At 34.4% G+C, this 23,865-nt stretch overlaps 4 protein-coding genes across 6 annotated transcripts in view; 1 reads left to right on the top strand and 3 right to left on the bottom strand.

The window, feature by feature from the left end:
• nolo (ADAMTS-like no long nerve cord) overlaps window positions 1-3,844 on the bottom strand; it is a 187,233-nt gene extending 183,389 nt beyond the window's left edge. For all 3 annotated transcript variants that reach the window (XM_088048657.1, XM_088048665.1, XM_088048674.1), the window contains exon 1: window positions 3,647-3,844. The gene's annotated coding sequence lies outside the window, so the exon portion shown is untranslated. The remainder of the gene's footprint in view (window positions 1-3,646) is intronic.
• Window positions 3,845-15,936: 12,092 nt separating this feature from the next.
• Window positions 15,937-22,309, bottom strand: LOC148182093 (lysosomal aspartic protease-like). The gene is made up of 8 exons (XM_088050118.1): window positions 22,132-22,309; window positions 21,946-22,078; window positions 17,054-17,180; window positions 16,890-17,008; window positions 16,498-16,841; window positions 16,285-16,447; window positions 16,143-16,235; window positions 15,937-16,095 (listed from the first exon to the last, which is right to left on the bottom strand). The coding sequence occupies exons 1-8, from the start codon at window positions 22,206-22,208 to the stop codon at window positions 15,937-15,939; spliced, it is 1,215 nt and encodes a 404-aa protein (XP_087906244.1). The 5' UTR covers window positions 22,209-22,309.
• LOC148182094 (E3 ubiquitin-protein ligase sina-like) lies at window positions 19,178-21,028 on the top strand. Its single transcript, XM_088049482.1, has 2 exons — window positions 19,178-20,509; window positions 20,554-21,028. Exons 1-2 carry the CDS (start codon window positions 19,456-19,458, stop codon window positions 20,979-20,981), a joined length of 1,482 nt encoding a protein of 493 aa, XP_087905608.1. The 5' UTR covers window positions 19,178-19,455; the 3' UTR covers window positions 20,982-21,028.
• Window positions 22,310-22,525: 216 nt separating the features above from the next.
• mRpL24 (mitochondrial ribosomal protein L24) lies at window positions 22,526-23,831 on the bottom strand. Its single transcript, XM_088050119.1, has one exon. The coding sequence runs from the start codon at window positions 23,306-23,308 to the stop codon at window positions 22,550-22,552; it is 759 nt and encodes a 252-aa protein (XP_087906245.1). The 5' UTR covers window positions 23,309-23,831; the 3' UTR covers window positions 22,526-22,549.
• Window positions 23,832-23,865: the final 34 nt, after the last annotated feature.

The raw sequence follows: 23,865 nt of genomic DNA, 5'->3' as shown, positions 1-23,865 counted from the left end.
GAGGTTGCTACTTTTCACTCATTTATTAACTGTGCCAATTTTCAAAATTCTTGAGCAATAGACACAAATTTTAAAAAATTTTATTTTTAGAACGGACTAAAAAATTTCAAAATTTAAAACAGAAATTTTTATCTTTGGTTGTGTTAGAGCCACAGCGATGAAATTTAGGGAGGTAGCTACTCTTGACTCATTTATTAACTGTACCAAATTTCAAATTTCTAAAACAACAAAGTCAAACTTTAAAAAAATTTATTCTCAGAAGGAATAAAAAAATTTCAAAATGTTTTGCAGACACAGATGTAAAAACATTGATTAATAAAAATGTTGCTATAACTCCAATAGCGCTATTTTCATTTTCCCTCGTTACGAATGGAAGAAAATCGTTTTTTCCGCGACCTCCACGAAGGTTTTCCGGCCGCACAAAACCACGCAAGGTTCAAAGGAAAGCACTTATTATTCATAAGCTCAATTTTCTTCATAATTCCCATAATAGAGTGGTACGCCTGAGATTGATCGATGAATTAATAAGTGTGAGGTGCGTAGGTGTTTTGATTAACAATAATAACAACTTGCGAATTAGCTTCCGCTGAAAATCAATGGCGCCATATTTTGCTTTTTTTAATTTGATGCCGTTCTCTCCCATCGTTAAAATCTCTTCTAAATTATTTCCAACACTTAAAAGCCCCACTATTAAATTTAAAATAATTAAGAGATCCTTTCTTCTCGGAAAGAGAATGCATTAACCTGCCCAGTCGTGCCTCGGCCAAATACGGAGGACTTTTTTGAAACGTGCATTTGCGTTATTAACGAGATAGTTGTTAAAAACATTAAACGTGATGGAATAAGCGATTACCAACGCCCGCCAGGATCTTGTTAGCGCAATTATCCCAGAAATAAAATGTTACTTTTGCGGTGAAGAAATCTGTTTGCTTGTTTCATTAAGAATTAAGTGCCATCGATCAGGCATAAATCACACTTAACACTAATTATTATGATGAGGAAGAAATGTACAGTTCGATGGTAAAAAAGAAAAGCTCGTAAATAACTCGAGGAAAAAATCAACAATTCGGAAAGGATATTAATCGAAGAGTAGACAGATCAAGGACGCTTCTCTTTTATAGACACTATCAGCCAATTCGTACGATGCCAATATTTTATTAACTCTTTCCACTCTTTTCAGACTGGTGGATCCATTCTTTGTTATTTAGTAGGTTCGGTGAACGAGTACTGACAACTTTATATGGGGAATTTTGGGGCAAAACTGGTGGAGAAAAGTTTAGTTTTATGGACAGGCACGTTAGTAAATTATCGTAAATTAATTATGGTATGGTAATAATTACTCGTATTTTACATGAGTGAAACTATAAATTAATACTAATGACAACGCTTAAGCCTCGTTTATAGCTACATTAAATTTGATGTTGTGTTTAATTTATTAATTGATGATTTTCTAATTAATAGGGCTGTCTACTTCTACAGTCAGGTGAACAAGCAACAAGGGAGTAAAGTTATGTAAAAGACGGATTAAATGAAATTCGGAAAACAGGTAAAAAATGTTTATTGGAAAAATTGCAGCAGTCAAGTCTCTAGTCAAACAAGCGCTTCTAAAGTAAAACCTTCTGGTTCTAAATCCAAAGACCGTTCCGCTGTATCAGGAGATATTTTTACCACAATCTCATCTGGTACCTTTAGGTCTCCACTAATTCCTTCCATTTTTTTTTCTTTAAAATTATTAAATATTTTTAGAAATTTTAGAATGATTTGATATTCTTTTCGATATTTAGAACATTCAATTCTTCGAAGAGAAATTCTATTTTTTCTTCCTCTTGACTTTTTAACGAACATTTTATTTTTTGGTTTCTTATAGTAGAGCAAAGAAAACCCACTTTAGAAATTTTTATTTTAACATCGAACTAAAAATTTTAATTTTTTTTCAATTAAAATTCTTAACTTTGTTAATTTTTAAGCTACAGCAATAAGATTTTGAAAAATTACTACTTTTTTATTGTTCATTGATTGTACTAAATTATACAATTTGAGAGCAAAGCAAACCCACTTCAAAAATTTTTATTTTAAAATGGAACAAAAATTTTTGTGTTCTTTTTTTAATTCAAATTCGTAACTTTGACAGTTTTTAAGCTACAGCAATGAGATTTAGGAAAATTACTACATTTTTAACGTTCATTAATTGTGCAAAATTGTACAATTTGAAAGCAAAGCAAACCCACTTCAAAATTTTTTATTTGAAAATCAAACAAAAATTTTTGATTTTTTTTCAATTCAAATTCGTAACTTTAGAAATTTTTAAGCCACAGCAATGAGATTTTGGGAAATTACTACTTTTTTATCGTTCATTAATTGTGCTAAATTGTACAATTTTAGAGCAAAGCAAACCCACTTCAAAAGTATTTATTTGAAAATCGAACAAAAATTTTTGATTTTTTTTTTAATTCAAATTCGTAACTTTGGCAATTTTTAAGCTACAGCAATGAGATTTTGAGAAATTACTATTTTTCTATCGTTCATTAATTGAGCAAAATTGTACAATTTGGGAGCAAAGCAATCCCACTTCAAAAATTTTTATTTTAAAATCGAACAAAAATTTTTGATTTTTTTATCTAAAATTCGTAACTTTGGCAATTTTCAAGTTACAGCAATGAGATTTTGGGAAATTACTACTTTTTTATCGCTTATTAAGTGTGCTAAATTGTACAATTTTTGAGCAAAGCAAACCCACTTTAGAAATTTTGATTTTAGAATCGAATTAAAATTCTTGATTTTTTTAATTAAAATTCGTAACTTTAACAGTTTTAACGCTACAGCTATAAAACTTGAAAATCAATAAAAATATTTCGCCAATATCTCCGAGTCCTGACCTGATGGAGCAAAACTGACTCCGGATTTAGAATCAGGAGGCAATTCCATTTTAGAAATGATATTCCGCTGCTCCAGTACAAATTTCGTTGAAAATCCATTGAGTAGTTTTGTATCTATTCATCTTCATGAAATACAGTTCTTTTGCATTATAATAATTACAGTTTCTCTTCAAATATTCGAGCTAACAGATGATTCCGGTGGTCGAATGTAGGCTCCATTTTCAACATTTTCAGTCACGAAAAATTTTAATTTTTTAGGATCAATATTTTCAAATTCATTAACTATTAAAGGCCAAACAATTTATTCTTTCTTAATCATAATAAATAATCAATTAATTTGATTGAAAGACAACACAAAATGAAAATTTTCAAGGTAATTTCCGAAGAATCACGAAAAATTTGATTACCCGCAATGGTATCTTCAATTTTTCAATCAACGCTTCTAATAATAATGTTGTTTTAACCCAAACCACAGACCAAACACGAATAAAAGATAAGAAACTCGATTAACTCATTTAGACAGTTTCTATTAACGTTATCAAAACAAAAATTACTATTTTGTAGTTTTGCGTATTTTCATTAATTCATTATCTGTTTGATAACACCGCCTAGACCCCGAAAAGTTCAATTAAATATTTAACGGCATTCCACAAACCACTGCAGTACGTCTCTGCCTAATTCACGACACATTTCCACTTATTACTGCTCTGTTTAAACATTTAAAAAAAAAATCAAAAATGTTGGATTGGAAATAAAAAAAAAGTGCTCACATGATCAGCGCCGCCTCGTCCCACTTGAGCACAAGCCACTGAAACGAACCCCTTGAACCGTGAGCGGGTGGCACTCGAACGTCACGCACTGAAAATCCTGAAAACTTCCTCGCACACGACAGTCGGATGTTTCGCGGCGGGTATCGCGATGCTCTCGTTGCCGGAGCCAAGAAACGAATGACGATCGTCGGCAATGCCTGCTTGCGGCACCGCTCGTAGCGTATCCGTATTCGTATCGACCGCATCAACCCCGTATTGTTGCATTTACATAGTGGGCCTAGGACGATGTGTCGTCCTTTTGATTCGCAATTGTTTCGACGGACGCGCGAACGCTCGCCTACTGTGATTTGGCTTTCTTAGTGTTTTTGTTTTTTACGGAAATGCTAATTCTTGTGGCACCCGAGGTGGTTAACAATAGCGAGCGGTGGCACGTTTTGCATATCTGGGGAGTTTTCGTGAAAGGAACTCGACACCGGAATAATTCCGGAATTCAGATCGGTTGTTCAAGTGGAGAGTGGAATGGGGGTAATGGAAGAAATTGTTGGTTATTTCTAGTTTGGGCGAAAAAGTGAAGGGCGGTGGGCAGCGGGAGCTAGAGAATACGGCCTGTTCACCACAGCCTATTAAATTGTAATTTTTTTGCAAAGTTCTTCGCATTTTCCTGGATTCTTTCAAAAATTACGATTTTCTGTGGTTTTCTGGGAATTGGTTAGCTTTTCCAAAATTTTCTATATTTCCCGATTTTTTTTTCGATAGTCTATAGGATTTTCTTTGAAATTTCCTGAAATTGCAGATTATTATTATTATTGACTTTCAAAATGTATAATTTCCGGAGAAGTTTTCCGAATTTTCGAGGATTCTATAAAATTCTTTCAAACTTTGGAATTAACTAGATTTTTTCAGGATTTGTCAGAATTTTCCGGGACTTCTAATACTGTTTCAAGACTAGGTATAATATTTTCTGGAATACTAAGAATCTCTTTCGAATCCTTGAATTTGATATTTGAAAAGTTTTCAGGACTCTTTAGAATTTTTTGATACTCTGTGAGGTTTAGTCAAAGCCCTAAGATTATTAAAATTCTTTCAGAACCAATTATAATTCTAGCAATTTCAATGCTAGACCAATTAACTTTGGGGACGTTTGTATTTTGTTTTTTCTTAATGAGTGTACAAAATCTTAAAATTTTACCGTAGAAAACACAGATTTTACAAATTTTTTTCCACCAGAAGAACCCAACATGTTGATTCTTTTTTTACAAAAATTCGTAACTTTGTTATTTTTTATGCTATTGTAATGAAATTTGGGGCACTTATAGCTTTTAAATTGTTTATTAAACGTGCTAAATGTCAAGATGCTACAACAAAAAAGTCAAATTTTAAAAAAATTCAAATTGAGAATAAACATTTTTTTTTAATTTTTCATTACGGACTGTAATTCTGGCAATTTTAAGGCCGCAGTAATGAATTTTGGAGGAATTTCTACTTTGAGATTTCCCACTAAGTGTAGAAAATCTTAAAATTTTATCGTGGAAAACACAGATTTCAGAATTTTTTTCCCACCAAAAGAACCCAAAATTTTGTTTTTTTTACAAAAATTCGTAACTTTGTAATTTTTTATGCTATTGTAATAAAACTTAGGGCACATGCAGTTCTTAAATTGCGTATTAAGCGTGTTAAATTTTAAAATGCTAAAACAAAAAAGTCAAATTTTAGAAATTTATCAATTCTGAATAAATAAGATTTTCCATTACGAACTATAATTCTGGCAATTTTATTGCTGCAGTAATTAATTTAAGATAAACGTCTACTTTGAAATTTTCCAGCGAGTGTAAAAATTTTTAAAATTTTACCGTGGGAAACACAAATTTTAGAATTTTTTTTCCACCTAAAAACCAAAAATTTTGATTTTTTTTAACTATAACTATAACTATATATAACAATAACTTTGTTAATTTTTATGCTCTGGTAATAAGATTTGGAGCACTTGCAGTTTTTAAATTGCTTATTAGGCGTAACAAATCTCAAAATGCTACAACAAAAGAATCAAATTTTAGAAATTTTCATATTTAGACTAAAGATTTTTTTTAAGATTTTTCACTAGCACTTGTTATTCTGGCAATTTTAATGCTACAATAATAAAATTTTAGGAAATTTTTATATTGAGTTTTCTTAGTAGGTGTACAAAATTTTAAATTTTTACAGATTTTAGATTTTTTTTCCGCCAGTTCAACCGAAATTGTTTTATCAAAATTCGTAACTTTAGCATTTTTATGCTATTTTAATGAAATTTGGGGCATTTACAGTTTGCGTATTAAGCGTGTTAAGTATCAAAATGTTACAACAAAAAAGACAAATTTTAGAAATTTTCAAACAAGTTTTTTTAAGATTTCCGAGTACAACCTGTAGTTCTGGTAATTAGAATCCGACAGCAACAAATTTTAGGAAAATTTCTATTTTGAGTGTTCTCAGTAAGTGTACAAAATCTTAAATTTTTCCCTTTGAAAACACAAATTTTAGAATTTTTTTCGTATTCCAGGATTTACTATTTACAAATGTCCATTTTAGGAAATATTTTTTCGCATTGAAACTGTCTCATATTAATTTTTTCTCTAACTTTGCGCGATTTATTTAGCCAAACCACTTATCAGAAGGGTATAAACATCCCATTATTTCGACAGATTTGCAATAAAATTCCAAATTTAAATTATTACACTAGCCCGAGCGCAACAACAAGCAATCCATCAATAAATTTATTTCAACATGAGTAGTTTACTTGACCTTCTCATTATCATTTTCCAAAGTCAACCGAAATTCATTCACAAATGAGAAAAGTGTACTTAGATCTTTACGACTTCTTGGAGGATGCACGCACAATGTTAACAATCTTCTACCGGTTGATACGGTGGCCACTTCCTGTTTGCTCAATGCAGCTGCAACTCGCATCTGCACATGTATCTCATTTTCAGCATCAAATTGTCCTTTTGCTTTGATTACACACTACGTTGATTGTAATTGGTTATCACTAGAGGCGGGTGCGATTATCGCTGATCTCTAGTACACATTTCAAGTTTATATCTTTCACTGCGCCACTGTGAGAAATTTATATGACATGAACGTGTGTTGCGTATGGAAACCGCAACACGGTGAGACAGGATTAAAATTACATCGTTTTCAAAGGAGATCGATCGAAAGTTGAAAATTGCGCGCATTGATGGACGTTTCATTTATTAATTTTTATTAATTCAGCTCTCAATTCGATGAGGAGAATAGACAAACGGTTTATTCCCATGATCATTATGAAAAACCTAAAAATTCAAAATTTTTACTTTGATTTCAGAATAAAAATTTCCAAAATGAGTTTTCTTTGTTCTAGAATTTTACAATTTGCGTCAGTTAATAATCGACAAAAAAATAGTAATGTCCCCAAATCTCATTACTGTAGCTTTAAAATTGCCAACGTTACGAATTTTAATTGAAAAAAAATCAAAATTTTTGGTTCAAAATCAAAATAAAAATTTCCAAAATGGGTTTCCTATCTTCTAAAATTTTACAATTTATTTCAGTTAATAAACAATGAAAAAGTAGTAATGTCCCCAAATTTCATTTTTGTAGCGTTAAAACTGTCAAAGTTACAAATTTTAATTGAAAAAAAAAAATTTTAATTGCAGTTCGATTCTAAAATAAAAATTTCTTAAGTGAGTTTGCTTTGCTCTAAAATTGTACAATTCAGCACAGTTAATGAACAATAAAAAAGTAGTAACTTCTCTAAATCTCATTGCTCTAGCATAAAGATTGCTAAAGTTACGATTTTAATTTAAAAAAATCAAAAGTTTTGGTTCGATATGAAAATTAAAATTTCCAAAATGGATTTCGTTTGTACTAGAATTTTACAATTTATTTCAGTAAACAAACCATAAAAATGTCGTAATTTCCCTAATCTTATTGCTGCAGCGTTAAAACTGTCAAAGTTACATTTTTTTATTTTTTTTAATATTTTTAATTCCATTCTGGGGGGAATATGAATGTGAAAATTTTTAAAATTTGAATCTATAGTTGTAGTATTTTGAAATTTAGCATGCTTAATAAGTAATTTCAAAACTGCAAGTGCCCCAAATTTCATTACAACAAATAAAAATATAAAATATAAAAAATAACAAAGTTACAAATTTTGGTAAAAAAATTAAAAATTTTGAGTTGTTCTGGTGGAAAAAAATTCTAAATTCTGTGTTTTCCACAATAAAATTTAAAAAGTTCTACACTTACTGAGAAATCTCAAAGAAAAAGTTTCTCCAACATTTTTTACTGCAGCAATAAAATGTCCAGAATTACAATCCGTAATGGAAAAACTTAAAAAAAAATTATTCTAAACAAAATTTTTTTTTAAATTTTACTCTTTTGTTTGTAGCCATTTTGAGATTTATCACGCATAATAAGCAATTTCAAAACTGCAATTGCCCTAAATTTCATTACAATAGCATAAAAATACCAAAATTACAGAGTTTGATTGATAGATCTGGCGGAAAAAAAATCTAAAATCTGTGTTTTCCATGGTAAAATTTTAATATTTCATACACTCAGTAGAAAATATTTTTTTTAATTTTGTTGCTGTGGCATTAAATATAAGAGAATTAAGTACAAACAAAGAATTTTAAAAAATTTCTAAAATTCATAATTTTTCTTGTACCTAACATACAATTTTCCAGAGTTTAAAGAGCATTAAAAATAGTACTCCTACTAATCTACAAAACTGAGATTTGTTAAAAAAATTTAGTCTATCTTTTGAACGCTTTAGATTAATCGACTTTTCACTTCTTTGTTTAATTCCGTATCAACAACTTTCCCATAAAAAATCCAAAAAATGCATCTCTAAATAAAATCCACAACTAATGGAACAAAGTAATCCAGCACCGTTCTGATTAAACGAAATTCCTGAAAATCCCCCGAATACGGTTTTGATAATATTAAGCAGACGCTAATGCATTAGCAGCATTTGAGCATAAAATCACCCATTAAAGGCACGCGCTGCGACTTTATAACTTAAATTTCACGTATGACTGAAGAAGATGCTGAACCATAAATCATAATTACTTGCGACGGCTCTACCTATTAAAAGAAGCTTGCTGTGAGCAGCGTCACCACAAAGCAAATCACCAGTCATAACATGTTGACATTGCTCAACACGTCCACGAATTTCTTCGCGGCCACAAAAGAAAAACTGATGGGAATTTGATGGATTTTGAACTTAAATCCTCCTTTTCAGAACGAATATGGTCGAAGCTGAAGTTGCGCCGATTTAATTCCACTTTTGTTTCATAAATACATAAATTGAGGGAAACAAACGCGTAATGGAAGTGTTGGAAAATAATCCTGTTCTGCACTCGTCCCTATTCCGGTGATTTCCTGTTTGAATAGAGAATAGTTCACCTTCGGAGTTCCCGTGGAATACTAAGCCTCATAAATAATTTATCATCCGACAAATTAATTAACTCGTGCGACAGATGCGATTGTGCGAAACACGTGGAGAATTCATATCGACTTCAATTGAACTCTTTTTTGAGCCTAAACCGTAAACGTTATCACCGCCGCCTCCCGCCACCCCCAAACCGCACAAATTCTGTTTATCTCTATCCCTGTGTCGTCCATCAAAACCGCCATTATAGCAACGTATTGTGTGAATTGCCCCCGTAATGGATGATCCAATTTCTAGACGATGATCTGGAGGCGGCGTTTGTGTCGAAACAACAAGAATGGCAGCAGCCGTCCAAGAGGTATCAATTAATAATTGTTTGAATCAATAGCTCGGGCATACGCGGCCGGTCATTATTACACCCCCTGAACTCAATCTCTGTCAAATTGGAGCCACCTTATATTAAGCTCGGGGGCGGCAGATTGCGCTAATGTTCCCCGTGAAAAATGAAAGGTGAAATCAGCGGTTCAATACCGAAAAAGTGTACTTATTTATAAGGGCACTTTGCGACGGGGATAACAAACTGAGGAGCATAATATTTTTGTCGCTTAAAAATTGAAACATATTTTCGAGAGAAACGGCGCGCGTTATCATGCGATGCAAAGTATTTGGAGAGGGAAGTTTCTATATGATTCCATAAAATTTATCTTTTGAGGGCTACCGTCTTTTTGTCGCAATGTGAAATATATGGAGGAGGATTTGTCTACAAGCCAACAGTATTAGATGTTGGCCAAAATGCAGTATAAAACTGTTATTTCAGTACATTTCGGCTAGTTTATGGACAATTCGCAATCATCTATTGTAAGCACTCCAAAATTATGCCCGTCTCCAAAAACTACACGCCGATAATTAACTCAACGAAATTAACTCCTTCAGTCCGCTTTGCAAGAACGTCCATTTAATGGCAAAGGGCGACGCGAACAGTTAATTTCATTGAAAACCTCCTTGACTACCGCACATTTAATTATTGAGATCAAAGTTTGGCGCTGGAAAAAGCTTCATTTTGTTCCAGGCAGTGTGTGCAGGTCTTTTCGAAATTATCCTAATTTTCATAACTGGTAAAAATCCTCAGGAATATTTGGAATTCTTTCATTATCTTCTTAATTAAAAATCTAAGGTTGAAATGAAACTTGCATTTAAAGCCGCGGAAACGGTCTCTCATGAAATTGGATACTAAAAACCGGGAAATATTACCAATATGAAGACTGAGAAGTGTAAACAAAAGCAGATAATAACAATTTTGAAGAATGGCTAAAATCAGGATAATACAGTCTGGAGTCTGGATTTAGAAGCTTGAAAATCTAAAAAAAATTTGCTTTGGCCTCCTGATTCCGAATTTAAAGTCAGTTTTGTTTCATCAGGGCCGGATCAAAGATATTAAAAAAAATAAATTAAAAAATTGGTGTTTTTTTGTGTTCTACTGTACAAATTTTTTGTTTTACTTTGTCTTGCAGAGCAGAGTTGTGATTAAACTGTAGCAAAATCTTACATTTTTGTCGTGCAAAATACAAATTTTAGATTTATTTTCCTCAAAGCAACCCAAAATTTTCAACATTTTTTACCAAAATTCGTAACTTTAGTATTTTTTATGCTATCGTAATAACATTTGGAGTGCTTATAGTTTTTAATTTATTTATTAATCCTACTAAATTTTAAAATGATACAGCAAAAGAGTAAAATTTTAAAAATCTTCATCTTAGGAATAAACTTTTTTTTTAATATTTTACATTTCCCCCTACAATTCTAACAATTTTAATGATACATTAATAAATTTTTGGAAAATTTCTATTTTTAGTTTGCTGATTGAGTGCACAAAATCTTAAAATTATACAGTAAAAAACACAGATTTTGATTTTATTTTCGCTTGAACAACACACAATTTTCATTATTTTCTTACCAAAATTCGTATTTTTGGTACGTTTTATGATATCGGGTTAAAATTTACAGTGCTTACCGTTTTTAATTTGCTTATTAATCCTGCTAAATCCCAAAGTGCTACAACAAAAGAGTCAAATTTAGAAATTTTTATCTTAGAAATAAACTTTTTTTTAAATATTTTACATTCCCACCTGTAATTATGGCAATTTTAACGCTACATTAACGAATTTTTGAGAAATCTCTATTTTTAATTCGCTGATTGAGTGCAAAAAATCATAAAATTTTCGCAACAAATTTTAGAATTTTTTTGACCAAACCAACACAAAATTTTCAACATTTCTTACCAAAATTCGTAAGTTTTAATTTTAATGCTATGTTAATAAATTTTACAGAAATTTGTATTTCTAGTTTGCTGATTGAGTACTCAAAATCTTAAAATTTTACTGTGGAAAACACAAATTTTAAAATTTTTTTTAACCGAAACAATACAAAATTTTCAACATTTCTTACCAAAAATAATTCGTAAGTTTGATATTTTTTAAGCTATCGTTATGAAATTTAAAGTGCTTATAGTTTTTAATTTGCTTATTCAGCCTGCCAAATCTCAAAGTGCTGCAACAGAAGAGTCAAATGTTAGAAATTTCCATCTTAAGAATAAACTTTTTCTTAATATTTTACATTTCCATCTGTAATTCTGACAATTTAAATGCTACATTAATACATATTAGGTAAATTTCCATTTCTACATTTCTGATTGAGTGCACAAAATCTTAAAATTTGACTGTGGAAAACACAAATTTTAGAATTTTTTTCGACCAAAACAGCATCAATTTTCATTTTTTATGCTATTGTAATGAAATTTGAGACACTGAAAGTTTTTAAATTGCTTATTAAGAGTGCTAAATCTCAAAAGCTACATCAAAAGAGTAGAGTTTTAGAATTTTCCATATTTAAACTTAATGATTTTTTTTAAAGATTTTGCATTCCCACCTGTAAGTTCGGCAATTTTAATATTGCACCAACAAATTTAGATCAAATTTCTATTCTTAGTTTACCTCGTGAGTGTACAAAATCTTATTTTTTTCGGTAAAATAAAAACAGATCAAAGACTCATCTTGAGATCATTTTAATTATTTCCACCGAAGCCAGCAAGCACTAGGCAAGCCAAAATACACTCAACTCCTTATTAAACAAATGCAGAACCTATTCCACGCTCGGAGGCGCATATAAAACCACATCTGATAAAAGTCCATCAGCCTGCAAACCGTAATGCAGATGGTTGTCAAACACAGAAATCCAGAATTCTCCAAGATTTATGTCAGCGACAAGTTTGCATTTCACATGCAAATATCACATCTAGCCGTCCATGCATGTTGAAAAAGCGACACATTTCTTATTATCCGCCATAATAAATCGAAAAAATCAGTGTTACATAAAGCCACTGCAATGATTTAATCGATTGATGGTGCAGTAGTCTGTGCTGGCGCCACAGCGACTCCAGAAATGGATACAATCCGGCCCTAAGCGCTCGCTTCGCTGAAAAATATATTCGAGACGAACTGCCAACACTCTGCTAACAACAATATTCACCCCAAAACTTCCCAAAGCGAATACTAATTTAATTAAACTACTGGTTATGCAGGCATTGAAAAAAAGTTCATTTGGGCGCACCTTTTGGAAGTGTTAAACCAACATTTACTCTTGCAGATTAAGAGAAACAAGAGCTTAACAATGGATCCCGGCGAGAGTCAGGTCAGGTCCATCTTGGGATTACCTCCCTGTCACAACATTCCTGTCTCCCGTTCGTTTCAAAGTTTCTGGGAGCTCCCTCGAGGCATAAAGGTCCATCTGCCAGTGTCATCCCACAACTTAATAAAATTTGCATAATTACTGGTATCTCGTGTTTTTGTTATCGTGCAGGGTGATTCTTCACCGCAAGCTCTCGGTTGAATAGGGCTGTTCGTGAGGTGTTCACAAGACAAGAGCGTGAACAAACGGGGGCTGCCGTCTCATCTACGATGTCAGAATACTAACAAGCGGCCGCGGGCCATCCACCATCCTGCTCGACATTTTGTTCTCAAACAATACGCGTCTGGAATTATGCAAACATGAAAGAATAATTTGCTGCTTCGTGCCGATGGAACCCAAGAATGGGGGGAAGATTATTGGGGGGCTCCAACCAAACCACATATTTATCAAAAAAAAATATTATTAAACTAATTGCAAATACAAAATTACAGTTTCTAAGGGAAATAACATAGAAATTTGAATTTTATTTTTTTCCCGCTCTCCTCGATCTTCAAATTAATCTCGGTTAATGGCGGATTGTGCTGTACAGAACTCTTAACCTTGGAGCCATTTTTAAAATTCGATGATATTACGGTCTTGGTGGAAAAATGGGAGTAAAAAATTTTAATTTCAAATTTCCCGCTCGAAATTTTGAACTTTGTGCCAAAACGTCACTATTCTTGTGATTTACAAAGAAGCAATTTCAAACTCAGACAGCAGAACTTGGAAGAGATAAATTAAATACCTGTATCTAATATATATAATATACTAAATATCGGTAAATGTCAATAGTGATTAATAGATGGCTCCACATTTTTTTTTAATAGTAAAATAAATTAATAAAAATCAAATTTACAAACAAAATAAGAATCTAGTCGAATTTGAAATGTCGAAATGGAACTTTTGAGATTAGGAACGTCAACTGCCCATTTTGTTACCCACTCTCGCCAACTGTCACATTTAAGATGTTTCATTTTCGCCAACTTTAGTAACTTTTATGTTTTATGTCGATTTGTGTTGCAACTGTCGACTTTGACAGTTATTTTTGAGTCTTGATCAATTAGCTGTAGAGGTTAAACCAAGCTACCACGTATTTATCAAAAAAAATATTATTAAACTGATCGTGAATACAAAATTACATTTTCAAAGTTATGGAAATAACATGAACATGAATTTTATGTTTTTCCCGCTCTCCTCGATCATCAAATTAATCTTGGGTAATGGTGGATTGTGCTCTACTGAACTCTTAATCTGGGAGACATTTTTTAAATTCGATGATATTACGACATTAGTGAAAAATGGGACTAAAAAATTTAAATTTCAAATTTCCCGCTTAAAATTTTGAAGCTTGTGCCCAAACGTCATTTTTTCTGCAGAGAAGTTACCCATTTACAAAAGAGCAATTTTAAACTCAGCCAGCAGAATTTAGAAGAGGTAAATTAGATACCTGTAATCGGTAAATGCCAATTGTGATCAATAGCCAATTTTAAAATTCGATGATTTTACGGCATTAGTGAAATAATGGGATAAAAAAAATTAAATTTAAAATTTCCCGCCCTCTCACAACAAAAAGTTTTTTAATAGTAAAATAAATTGTTGAAAACCAAATACTAAACAAAGTAAAGATCTAGTCGAACTTAAAATGTTAAAATTAAACTTTTAAGATTAAAAAAGTCAACTGCCCATTTTATTACCACTGTCGCCAATTGTCACATTTAGGATGTTTTAGTTCCGCCAACCTTGGTAACTTTTTTGTCGGTTTATGTTGCGGTTTTGAGTTTTTTACTTGAGGTTTGGAGTCTTGATGAATTAGCTTTGGAGATTTTAAGATGACACGGTTGGCCTCATTGCCCCCAAAATTTGACATTTGCCAAGTTTGACATGAAAATTGCTGTGCATCAAAACTGTAATTATTTAGTGGAGCCCTTAAACTGTTCTAAATGAAGTAAAATTGCCCTCAGACGCCACTCGTGTTTAAAAACGTTAAGAAACAATTGAATTTCGACACATTACATTGGCTGACGATCGTCTTTTGTCCAGTTTGCCAGTATTTTTTTTATTTAAAGTTTTGATTGGAAATGAAACGAAATTTTCCTTAAATGCGACTGCTGTTTAAAACGGCAAGTCAAATGTGAATTTTGACACTTACATTGACAGAACTTACACTTACAAATTACCTCTGGGTTTAGGGTACAAAAGACGAACGTCATTGCAACATTTGCAACAGGAACGAATTACACGATGAAAATTTCCTGTTTGGGTTGGGAGGACACTGGCAAGCTAAGCCAACTGTAGCAAAATCAGTATGAACGACCAATCACAGAGCCGCATTTTAAATTTGGCGCCTACAAAAATTATAAATATGCCTTTCGAAAGAAATTTTATGCTACGTGTGTGTCCACTAGGAACTTTCTTTAATTGGAGTTTTTAGAGAAGTTGTTGGAATTTTAGGGTATTCGTAAAATTTGGTGTGAATTTATTTTATTTATTTTCTCATTTTTATCACTCGATCAAAAATAAAGTTCGTACTACAACTTTCTAGGGATTTTTTTCCTGTGCAGTTGGAAAAAATGTCTTTCATGTTTAAAATTATTTTGACGTGGCAAGCCAGGTGCAATTGAACGAACGACTCAAAATGTCACCAAATATCACATATTTTCAATAGCCAGATTTACACCAAACGATTAGCTCACCATTTTAATTTCAGTTTTCCAGTTTTCTTCTTCATTTGTCGAAACAAAAAAATTGCTTTACGCATGCGTAAAGTAATAAAATTGTTTGGAATTGGCGACAATTTTTTTTTCTGGAAATAGTGGAATTATCTGGAATTAACTGCATTTTTTCTCCACAAAAACCCCAAATGCACAGCCCCCCTCGCAAATCAGTTCCAAAAGTAAGATTAGTTTACAAAATGTGACAGTTCTCTAATTTTCAGTAGTACCAACTTCGAAATTTCGAGCGGGAAATTTGAAATTTGAAGTTTTCGATCCGAATTTTTTGCACAACGCCGCAATAACATTGAATCTTAAAAATGTCTGTGAAATTAAGAACCTCCTAAGCCCAATCCACCATTAACGGAATTAAATTTGGAGGTTCGACCGAGCAGGAAATAAAATTCAAATTCGCATGTTATGATAATAAAATTTCGCTGAACGCACTAATGAGACTTGACGAATCCAACAGTTTTTTCATTAACATTGTAAACCGTGTAGAACTGGGACAAAAATGCGGCGCCAAGAATCCACCTGTCTTGCTCCTGTTTAGTGTAGGCCGGCACAAACGCAGAGAGACACAGAGTGATGGAATGATAAGACATCTAAAACTCGCAACATTACTACAGGAAGACACCCCTAATTTCCGTACCTTCACTGTATAATCCTCACCACCCAGAGTAAAATTCTTTCCGCCCAACATAAAATCAATCTTGGGGAGTTTATTAACAGTGTCGCAATTGACCTACGAATCAAAGAAGACAGTCGAGAAGTGAGTTTATTAGCAAACATACTGTATATCTGTGCAGAACGAACTCGGCGGCGTTGATTGCGTCATGTATTTTAAAAACCTCATCGACTGGACCGACGATCGTATTTGAGCTGGTGTCTAGAATGGCCTTGCAGCCTTTCTCGCATACGACGACGTTTCCTTCTTTCTTGTCGTTGACAATGATCCTACGATTTAAGTTGGTATTACCACATTTTTTACTTAAGTCGTTTCTTACTGATCCATTTGGAACTGCCAATAGGCGAAGTTCTCCACCGGCAAATAAGTGAAATTGTCTGGCACTGGTTTGTTATTGATTACCGTTTTATGAATATGCTTGGAGTCCACAAACCCGAGCATCACATTGCCCCCGCGGTTTGACTGGCGATCTCTGTTCAAATAAATGGAAAAAATGGGGTTCTTAATTTTCTTCTGTTTGAGCAGCGTGTAAAAGAACGGCGTGTAGTTATCGTCGGTTTTCAGCCCCAACCCCATCACCCCATCGGCTTTGTTTATGATGAAATCGTACGGGACGTCCGTTATTTCGATGAAGGACTGCGCTGTTACGTTGGAATGGGCGATCTGAAATCCAACGGGAACATGGGGGAATCACAGGACTTGTTCATTTACCGAGATGTTGTCGTAGGAGTAGAATCCGGTTAAATTGTACTTTCCCAGGTCCATAGAAAAGGGGCGGCCGTCTTTTTTGTACTCGGAGGACTTGGAGTGGTCGTATTTGTCGTGGAAGTCTAGAGAAACAGCTGGAGGAGTTGGTAGAAAATACGAGTACTTACAGCATCCGATGGTTTTGATGGAACTGCACTTGGAGGACAACACCCATGAGTAGCTCCACGTGGTGTCGAAGTTTACGTATAGTTTTTGGCCTGGGTGGCCGATGACGATTTCTCCGTAGAATTCGTCCTGGAAAAGGAAAGGATTTGGGTAAAAACCGGCGCCTCCACTGTGTTTAGCACTTAATTTTAGTTTATTATTTAGATTCGTACTAAAAACTAATCAATTGAGACGCTCTCTCAGCGAAATTTAAACTCTTTCAACACGAGAATTTTAAAAATCTGCTTTGGCGCGCACGAACTTTTGCCCATCATTCACAGATGGCGCGGCACTCGCTGTCATGTAGTGTTGTCAGGTCTAGGGATTTTCGCAGAATCCAAGGGATTTTTGAAATATTATTGGAAAGAAAACATGATTTTTTAATCGAATCTAGGGGAATTTAATGTTTAGAAAAAAATATTTAAAAAGTTGAAAATATTTGGTCCATCCCAAAATAAAATGTTCTAAAATCTCTATTATTTGTTCTAATATTTTGCATTTTGGTACAGTTCATGAACACTTTAGAAGTAGTAATCTCCCCAAATTTCATCGTCATACCTTAAAAACTGACAAAAATACGAACTTTAATAACAAAAAGTAAAAAATATTTGGTCCATCATAAAATAAAATTTTCTAAAATTTTTCACTTTGGCACAATTAAGAAACACTTTAAAAGTCGTAACCTTCTCAAATTTCATTGTCCTAACTAAAAAACTACTAAAGATACGAATTTTCATAACAAAAATTGAAAATATTTGGTCCGTCCTAAAATAAAATTTTCTAAAATCATTATTTTTGGTTCTAAAATTTTGCACTTTGGCAGTTACTAAACGCTTTAGAAGTAGTAATCTCTTTAAATTTCATCGTCATAACTTTAAAACTAACAAAAATACACATTTTAATAAAAAAAAGTTGAAAATATTTGGTCCGTTCTAAAATAAAATTTTCTAAAATCTCAAATTTTGGTTTTAAAATTTTGCACTTTGGCGCAGTTAATAAATATGTACTTTAAAAGTAGTAAGTTCCCCAAATTTTACAGACATAGGTAACTAAAAAACCAACAAAAAAATAAATTTTAATAATTTATAATATTTATAATAATTTATAATATTATTATTAAATTATAAATAGAAAATATTTCGTCCGTCCTAAAATAATTTTTTTTTAAATTTCTATTTTTCGTTCTAAAATTTTGCACTTTGGCACAGTTAATGAACACTTTTGAAGTAGTAAACCTTTCCAAATTTCATTATCATAACTTAGACACTAACAAAAATACGAATTTTACTAACAAAAACGAGCAATTTTAGATATCAGCAGGATTTAAAAGGGATAAGTTAGACACCTGTAATGGATAATGTCAATTTTTATCAATAGATGGCTCTACAAGTAAATGTCATATTTATTAATAGTCGCAGAATATTATAATGATAAAAACAAACCTATAATTGAATAACTGCTAAACTTAAATAAAAATAACAAAACAAATTCATTGCTGATGCTACTAATTCACTTTAAAGTCATATTTCGCCAAAATTTTGGAGTTTTGCGGCACATTTAAAAGAATTTATGTGTTGAATTGTAGCACAAACAAGACCTTATGAGTTAAACACCTTTTAAAGTACAATCTAATGCGTCAATATTTTCAAATTTGTCTTTAAATCTCAAAATTTTGACGAACAATGAATGAAAATTCAAAGAAAATGTCAAATACAGTCGCGGCCAAATCATTTTAGAAATCATTTTATTGACATTTTAGAAATTTGAGTGTAGCCTATGCATTAATGTCAATTTCAAGTGCAAATTTCAATAAATTCCGTCAAAAAAGACATTCATGTAGAATGACGTCCCGTAGGAACTGCAGGAGTTTAAAAAAATCAGTGAAATGCGCTAACGACCAATCACAGAGCTGCATTTTAAATTTAGCGCCTACAAAGAACTGTCTGCAGAAAAATTATCTTTAAAGTCCGCCAACGGGAAATATCTGCGAAATGACGCTTTGACAATTGCTTGAAAACACGTTTTCTTTCTTGGTAATTCCCAGAATGTTCCGACTCATGAAATTCAAAGTGTCTGGGGATTTTTTAGGTTGGAATTTTGGCACCACTGCAATTTGGCAACTCTGTCACGGTGACATAATCAAAAGTGAGGTTATCCAAACAATGTCTTATTTACATTGATTTTTCCAAACAAATCCCGTCCCACACGATAACAGCTGATGCAATCAATACCCGATTTACACAAAAGTGTCGAAATCGAGGTTATCGGAACGGTCAGTAGCGTCACTGACAAACATTATGTACCCCCCGTGTTGAAACCTCGTCAAATGAAGTTATTTTCGCTAGTAGTCCTGTGACAATTCGCCATGGCAGAGGTCTCGTTAACGGAGTTCACAGACAAGTTGCTGGAAGAGAAAATCTTCGTCTGTGCCGTGTGTGAAAACCTCCTGTCGCTGCCGATTACCCTAGTGAAAGACGTGGGGAACGTCTGTGCGGAGTGTGTCCAACAGACGAACTACACTGGCGCTAATAACGTGAAATTAGAGCTGATTCTTAAGGAACTGAAGATTCCGTGCAAGTTCCAGATTACGGGGTGCAGAGAACGCGTGGTTTTCGAGGACCTGAAGGAGCACCAGGTGAATTGTAAGTTCCACAAGAAGCCGTGTCTCATGTCCCATATGGGGTGCGAGTGGAGAGGAATCCAAACTCACTTCCCTCGTCATTTTTCTGAGTGCCATTCAGACCACGTACTTACAACCCAGTCGAGTTGTTACGTCATTGAACTCAACATCAGCGACGCCACCAACGTCACAAAACTACTAAAAGGGAAACAAGAATGCATAATAACAATACAGAAAGACAAAGAAGCCGATTGTCTCTTGTACACAATCTGTGATGTGAAAAACCCCGAATGCAATTATCACTGTATTATCAAACACTTGGGCCAGAACAGCAACTGTGTCGAAACCCAGTGCAAAGTTTCCTCGCTCAACAACATTCAGACAATTAAAGTTAATCTCACGGCTCTCCAGCAGATGACTGAAGCCTCCGACACTGTAAGAATCGAAATACGGACGTCGCCGCCGAACGAAACCAAAGAATTCGACGAGAAAATCCTCCAATATTTCGAATGTCCCGTCTGTAAAACTCTAATGAGACCCCCGATCTACCAGTGCAAGTTTGGGCACAGCTTCTGCAGTAACTGTCGGCCGAAACTGGAGAAGTGCCCCAGTTGCCGCGCGCTCTTTGGGACCACTCGGAATTACTCCCTCGAGGGCTTAACCGCTGGGATAAGTTACGCGTGCATGTACCATCATCTTGGATGTGAGGAGACGCTGCAAGTCCACGACTCCGATAAGCACGAAGCGGTTTGTCCGTACAAGCCGTATCCGTGTCCTTTGGATGACTGCAGTTTTAGAGGTAGTGACAACGAGAGTTTCGCTTTGATTGAAATTCGTTTGTAGGAACCCACTCCACCATAGGGCAGCATCTCGACGACAAACACAAGGATAAAGTCATTGCTACGGATTTCTACAAAACCACTGTGGAGTTTCGGTTGGAGCAAATGATCGATTTTTACAACTTCCAGCAGAAGTTTTATATGGTTTTCGATGAGAATATCTTCAGATTGAGCTTTAAGAGGAACTCGGATTACAGTTTTTGGGCCGTGGAGGTGTTGAGGAAGAAGGAGGAAGACTCCGTTTTTATTTACGATATTGGGATTATTGATATGAGGAAGCCTGACCGGAAGTTGATCAGGTGCGACCTCTGCTTCACGGACACCAACTCGGAGGAGCTCTTCAAGAAATGCATTTTGTTTCCTAATAATATTTTGGCTTCTTATGCTTGTAACGGGATGTTTACTTACTATTGTAAACTCCGCAAGCGCTGAAGAGGCGATGGGATGTTATAATGATGCAAATAAAGATTTTTTTAGGCCGCCGTCGTTTTTTATCGTTTTTGGAGGCATCTAAACAGGCCGGAAAAAGGCATTTTTTTGGTCTTAAATTTGAGAAAAAAATCTAGTCATAAACTTCCTTGAAGCTATTATATGCTGTACACCAAAAACCAAATATTTCCAACGTTTTTTTATTCAAATTCGTATTTTTGTTAGTTTTTAAGTTATGTCAATGAAGTTTGGGGAGGTTACTTTTTTTAAAGTGTTCATTAATTGTGCTAAAATGCAAAATTTTATAACAAGAAATACAGATTTTAGAAAATTTTATTATATTTTAGGACGGACGAAATATTTTGAACTTTTTATTATTAAAATAGGCGGACAACCTTGAAGAGTAAATGTCACTAGATTAGAAAAAAAATTATTTGATCCAAATTACGATTTTGTTCAACAAGAAACTATCAAGAAATAAAATAAGCCAATAAATCCGACCTTGATGATAAAGTGGCTTTGATTGAGCAATCACGTGCTTCTACAATTACATTTCCTTTCCTTTTGCCCGTTTTTTAGTTAAATTGGTGAATCACATAAAATAAATAAAGTATTCTTGGTTGCATAACTTACAAAGAACAAGTTACGTAATAATAACAAGTTTTTTATGTATAATGGACGATGGATTTACATCTTACGGGTTACAGTGTTATCAGTTGAAGCCGTTTATTCCTATTTTATCAATAACAGAATATAAACATTGCGGATATGATTAATAAATGAAGCAAATATCTCTGCCATATTTGTCACTGCATGTAATTTCATCGCAAAAAACTTGTATAAATAGATAATTTCAAATAAATAAATTCGCAAGACGCCCTCATCTAAGTTCTTATCGCCTAAAGCCAACAAAAACTGATTACCAATGTTTCTAATCTAATTTAAACAATCAGCTAAATTTACTTACATCCAAGAACCGGTACAAGGCAATGGAGTCGTTATCCCGAGCCCCCTTCATATACTTGTGAAACTTCGCCCCCAAATGGTGCCCATGGTTGAGATATTGCTCAGTCGGTGTCTTCTGACGCCGAATCTCGAAACTAAACTCGGAAAATTTCAAAAAAACCGATCAAAACTTAACAAAAACTCTTACCTGAGCTTTCCATCGTTGGTTTTCAGGAATTCGCACTGGTGGAGGAACAACACAAGCACCGCTAATTCGCGCAGCATTTTTTGATTGATTTGTCTTGCAATCACAAGTCAGCAGGCAGTGACTAAATCGAGAGCTGAAGTTGGTCTGAATCGTACTAGTTCGGTCCCTGGTATAAATAATCCGGGGTGGTCATGTAGGCAGGGACTTCCCCGAAACAAACAGATGCGCTGGGCCAGTGGCGTGCGGGTGGTACCTTCGTGGAACAAAGGGAAGACAAAGGGTTTGTGGGACGATTTGACCCAGCCAAGACCAACTCAAGGTCGACGACCCATGGCTAAATTTAGCCCAGGAGAAAATGGGCGGGAATTTCGAACAAAACACGTTTTTTTTACAATTTATTTACAAGCATTTCGCTATTTTAATACCAGTAGTATTTAGCAGGAACTCTGTCTTCTTTGATCCCCATATTCTCCATAATTTCCATTTCAAACGTCTTCAACTTTGGCTCGAAACTGATGGCAACGGCATCGTCGGCGCTGGTGTCTTTCGGCTGTTCTTTATAAGTCCCTTTGGTCTTATAATCAATAGTCTCCTCAGCTGATGGGGGCATGGGGATGATCCTCCCCGTCCTGGTAGACACCCTAACTTCCTCCCCATCTTCAGTAAACCTCCACTCGATCGGCGTGGGCTCCAAATCCGACGGGTCCACTAACGCGACTTGATTAGTAACCAGGAGAGGCTTCTCAACTTGCAAATACACCCCTGAGAAATCCTTCCTCTCCCCCATTTTATCCAGGACACAATTCAACCCTTCCACAGTCACCCAGTTGCGCTCCTGGACAATCTGCTTCACTATCCCCTGCTTCCCTTTGTCTTTTCCCACAAGAATCTCCACGCGGTCTCCCCGGAAAAAGCTCCACTTCCTTATAGGCTCCACGAAGACCTTCGCGTGGTGCTTCCCGGGGGCGTTTTCATCCCGGAATTGGGTCGACCACGGCCGGTGCATTCCGAATTTGAATTTCGTACGTTGGATGACTGCGTTGGGTTTGTACTGGAGGCCTTTGGGGTTGCGCCACTCCACCTGCTCCATCGCGCGCTTTATGTAGCGGTCCGGGAGATTGGAGAAGTCTTTGGAGTACTTCCCCACTTTGGAAAGGAGTAGCTGCGTTAGTCTCATGGCTCAAGGGGGCTATTTCGGACCCATCATAAACCAAAAGTGAGGTTATATTGTCAGTTGTCAGTTCAGTTTTGACGTTACAGGTTCCTGATTTGCGGACACGTTGGTATTACAGGGTGTTGGGTTGCCGGCACGAATTTAAATGACAGAGGGTAATTTGAATTTAAAAAATGTGGGCGATTAAAACGGACTTTTTCTGGTTAATTCTGATAGATTTCACGCCACTAGTTGTGGTTCCGCATAAGTTATTAATTATAATTATAAAAAACAAGCAAAAAAGGGAACTTTGGAGCTTTGTTCCGAACTCTTTCCGGTGATTAAATTAAGTTTCTTACGTAATCGTTTTTTGTGGAAATTCTAATCACTTCCTGTATATCATTAGACCGCAATGTGGCCCCAATTTTGCACTATCACACAATTTGTCTAAAAATATAACGAAAGACGCTAAAAATTTTAATTCAAACTTTTTTTTTCCCCTGAAAATCTCCTTTCACTCATCCCTGACTTGAATCCCGCGCACATTTGCCAGAGACACTTATTTTTTATCAGCGATACTA

The sequence above is a fragment of the Gnatocerus cornutus genome, chromosome 1 (genome assembly GCF_029298725.1).
Source record: "Gnatocerus cornutus isolate USDA-ARS CGAHR chromosome 1, icGnaCorn1.1, whole genome shotgun sequence".
Classification (NCBI taxonomy): domain Eukaryota; kingdom Metazoa; phylum Arthropoda; class Insecta; order Coleoptera; family Tenebrionidae; genus Gnatocerus; species Gnatocerus cornutus.
This window is presented reverse-complemented; position numbering and strand designations above follow the sequence as displayed.

Excerpts from the sequence above, each read along its gene's own strand:
- LOC148182093 (XM_088050118.1), bottom strand. The coding sequence starts at position 22,208 with ATGCTGCGCGAATTAGCGGTGCTTGTGTTGTTCCTCCACCAGTGCGAA. Across the intron at positions 22,079-22,131 it reads ACCAACGATGGAAAGCTCAG|TTTCGAGATTCGGCGTCAGA; the intron begins GTAAGAGTTTTT and ends TTCCGAGTTTAG. Across the intron at positions 17,181-21,945 it reads CCTTGTACCGGTTCTTGGAT|GACGAATTCTACGGAGAAAT; the intron begins GTAAGTAAATTT and ends TTCCTTTTCCAG.
- mRpL24 (XM_088050119.1), bottom strand. The coding sequence starts at position 23,308 with ATGAGACTAACGCAGCTACTCCTTTCCAAAGTGGGGAAGTACTCCAAA.
- LOC148182094 (XM_088049482.1), top strand. The coding sequence starts at position 19,456 with ATGGCAGAGGTCTCGTTAACGGAGTTCACAGACAAGTTGCTGGAAGAG. Across the intron at positions 20,510-20,553 it reads GGATGACTGCAGTTTTAGAG|GAACCCACTCCACCATAGGG; the intron begins GTAGTGACAACG and ends ATTCGTTTGTAG.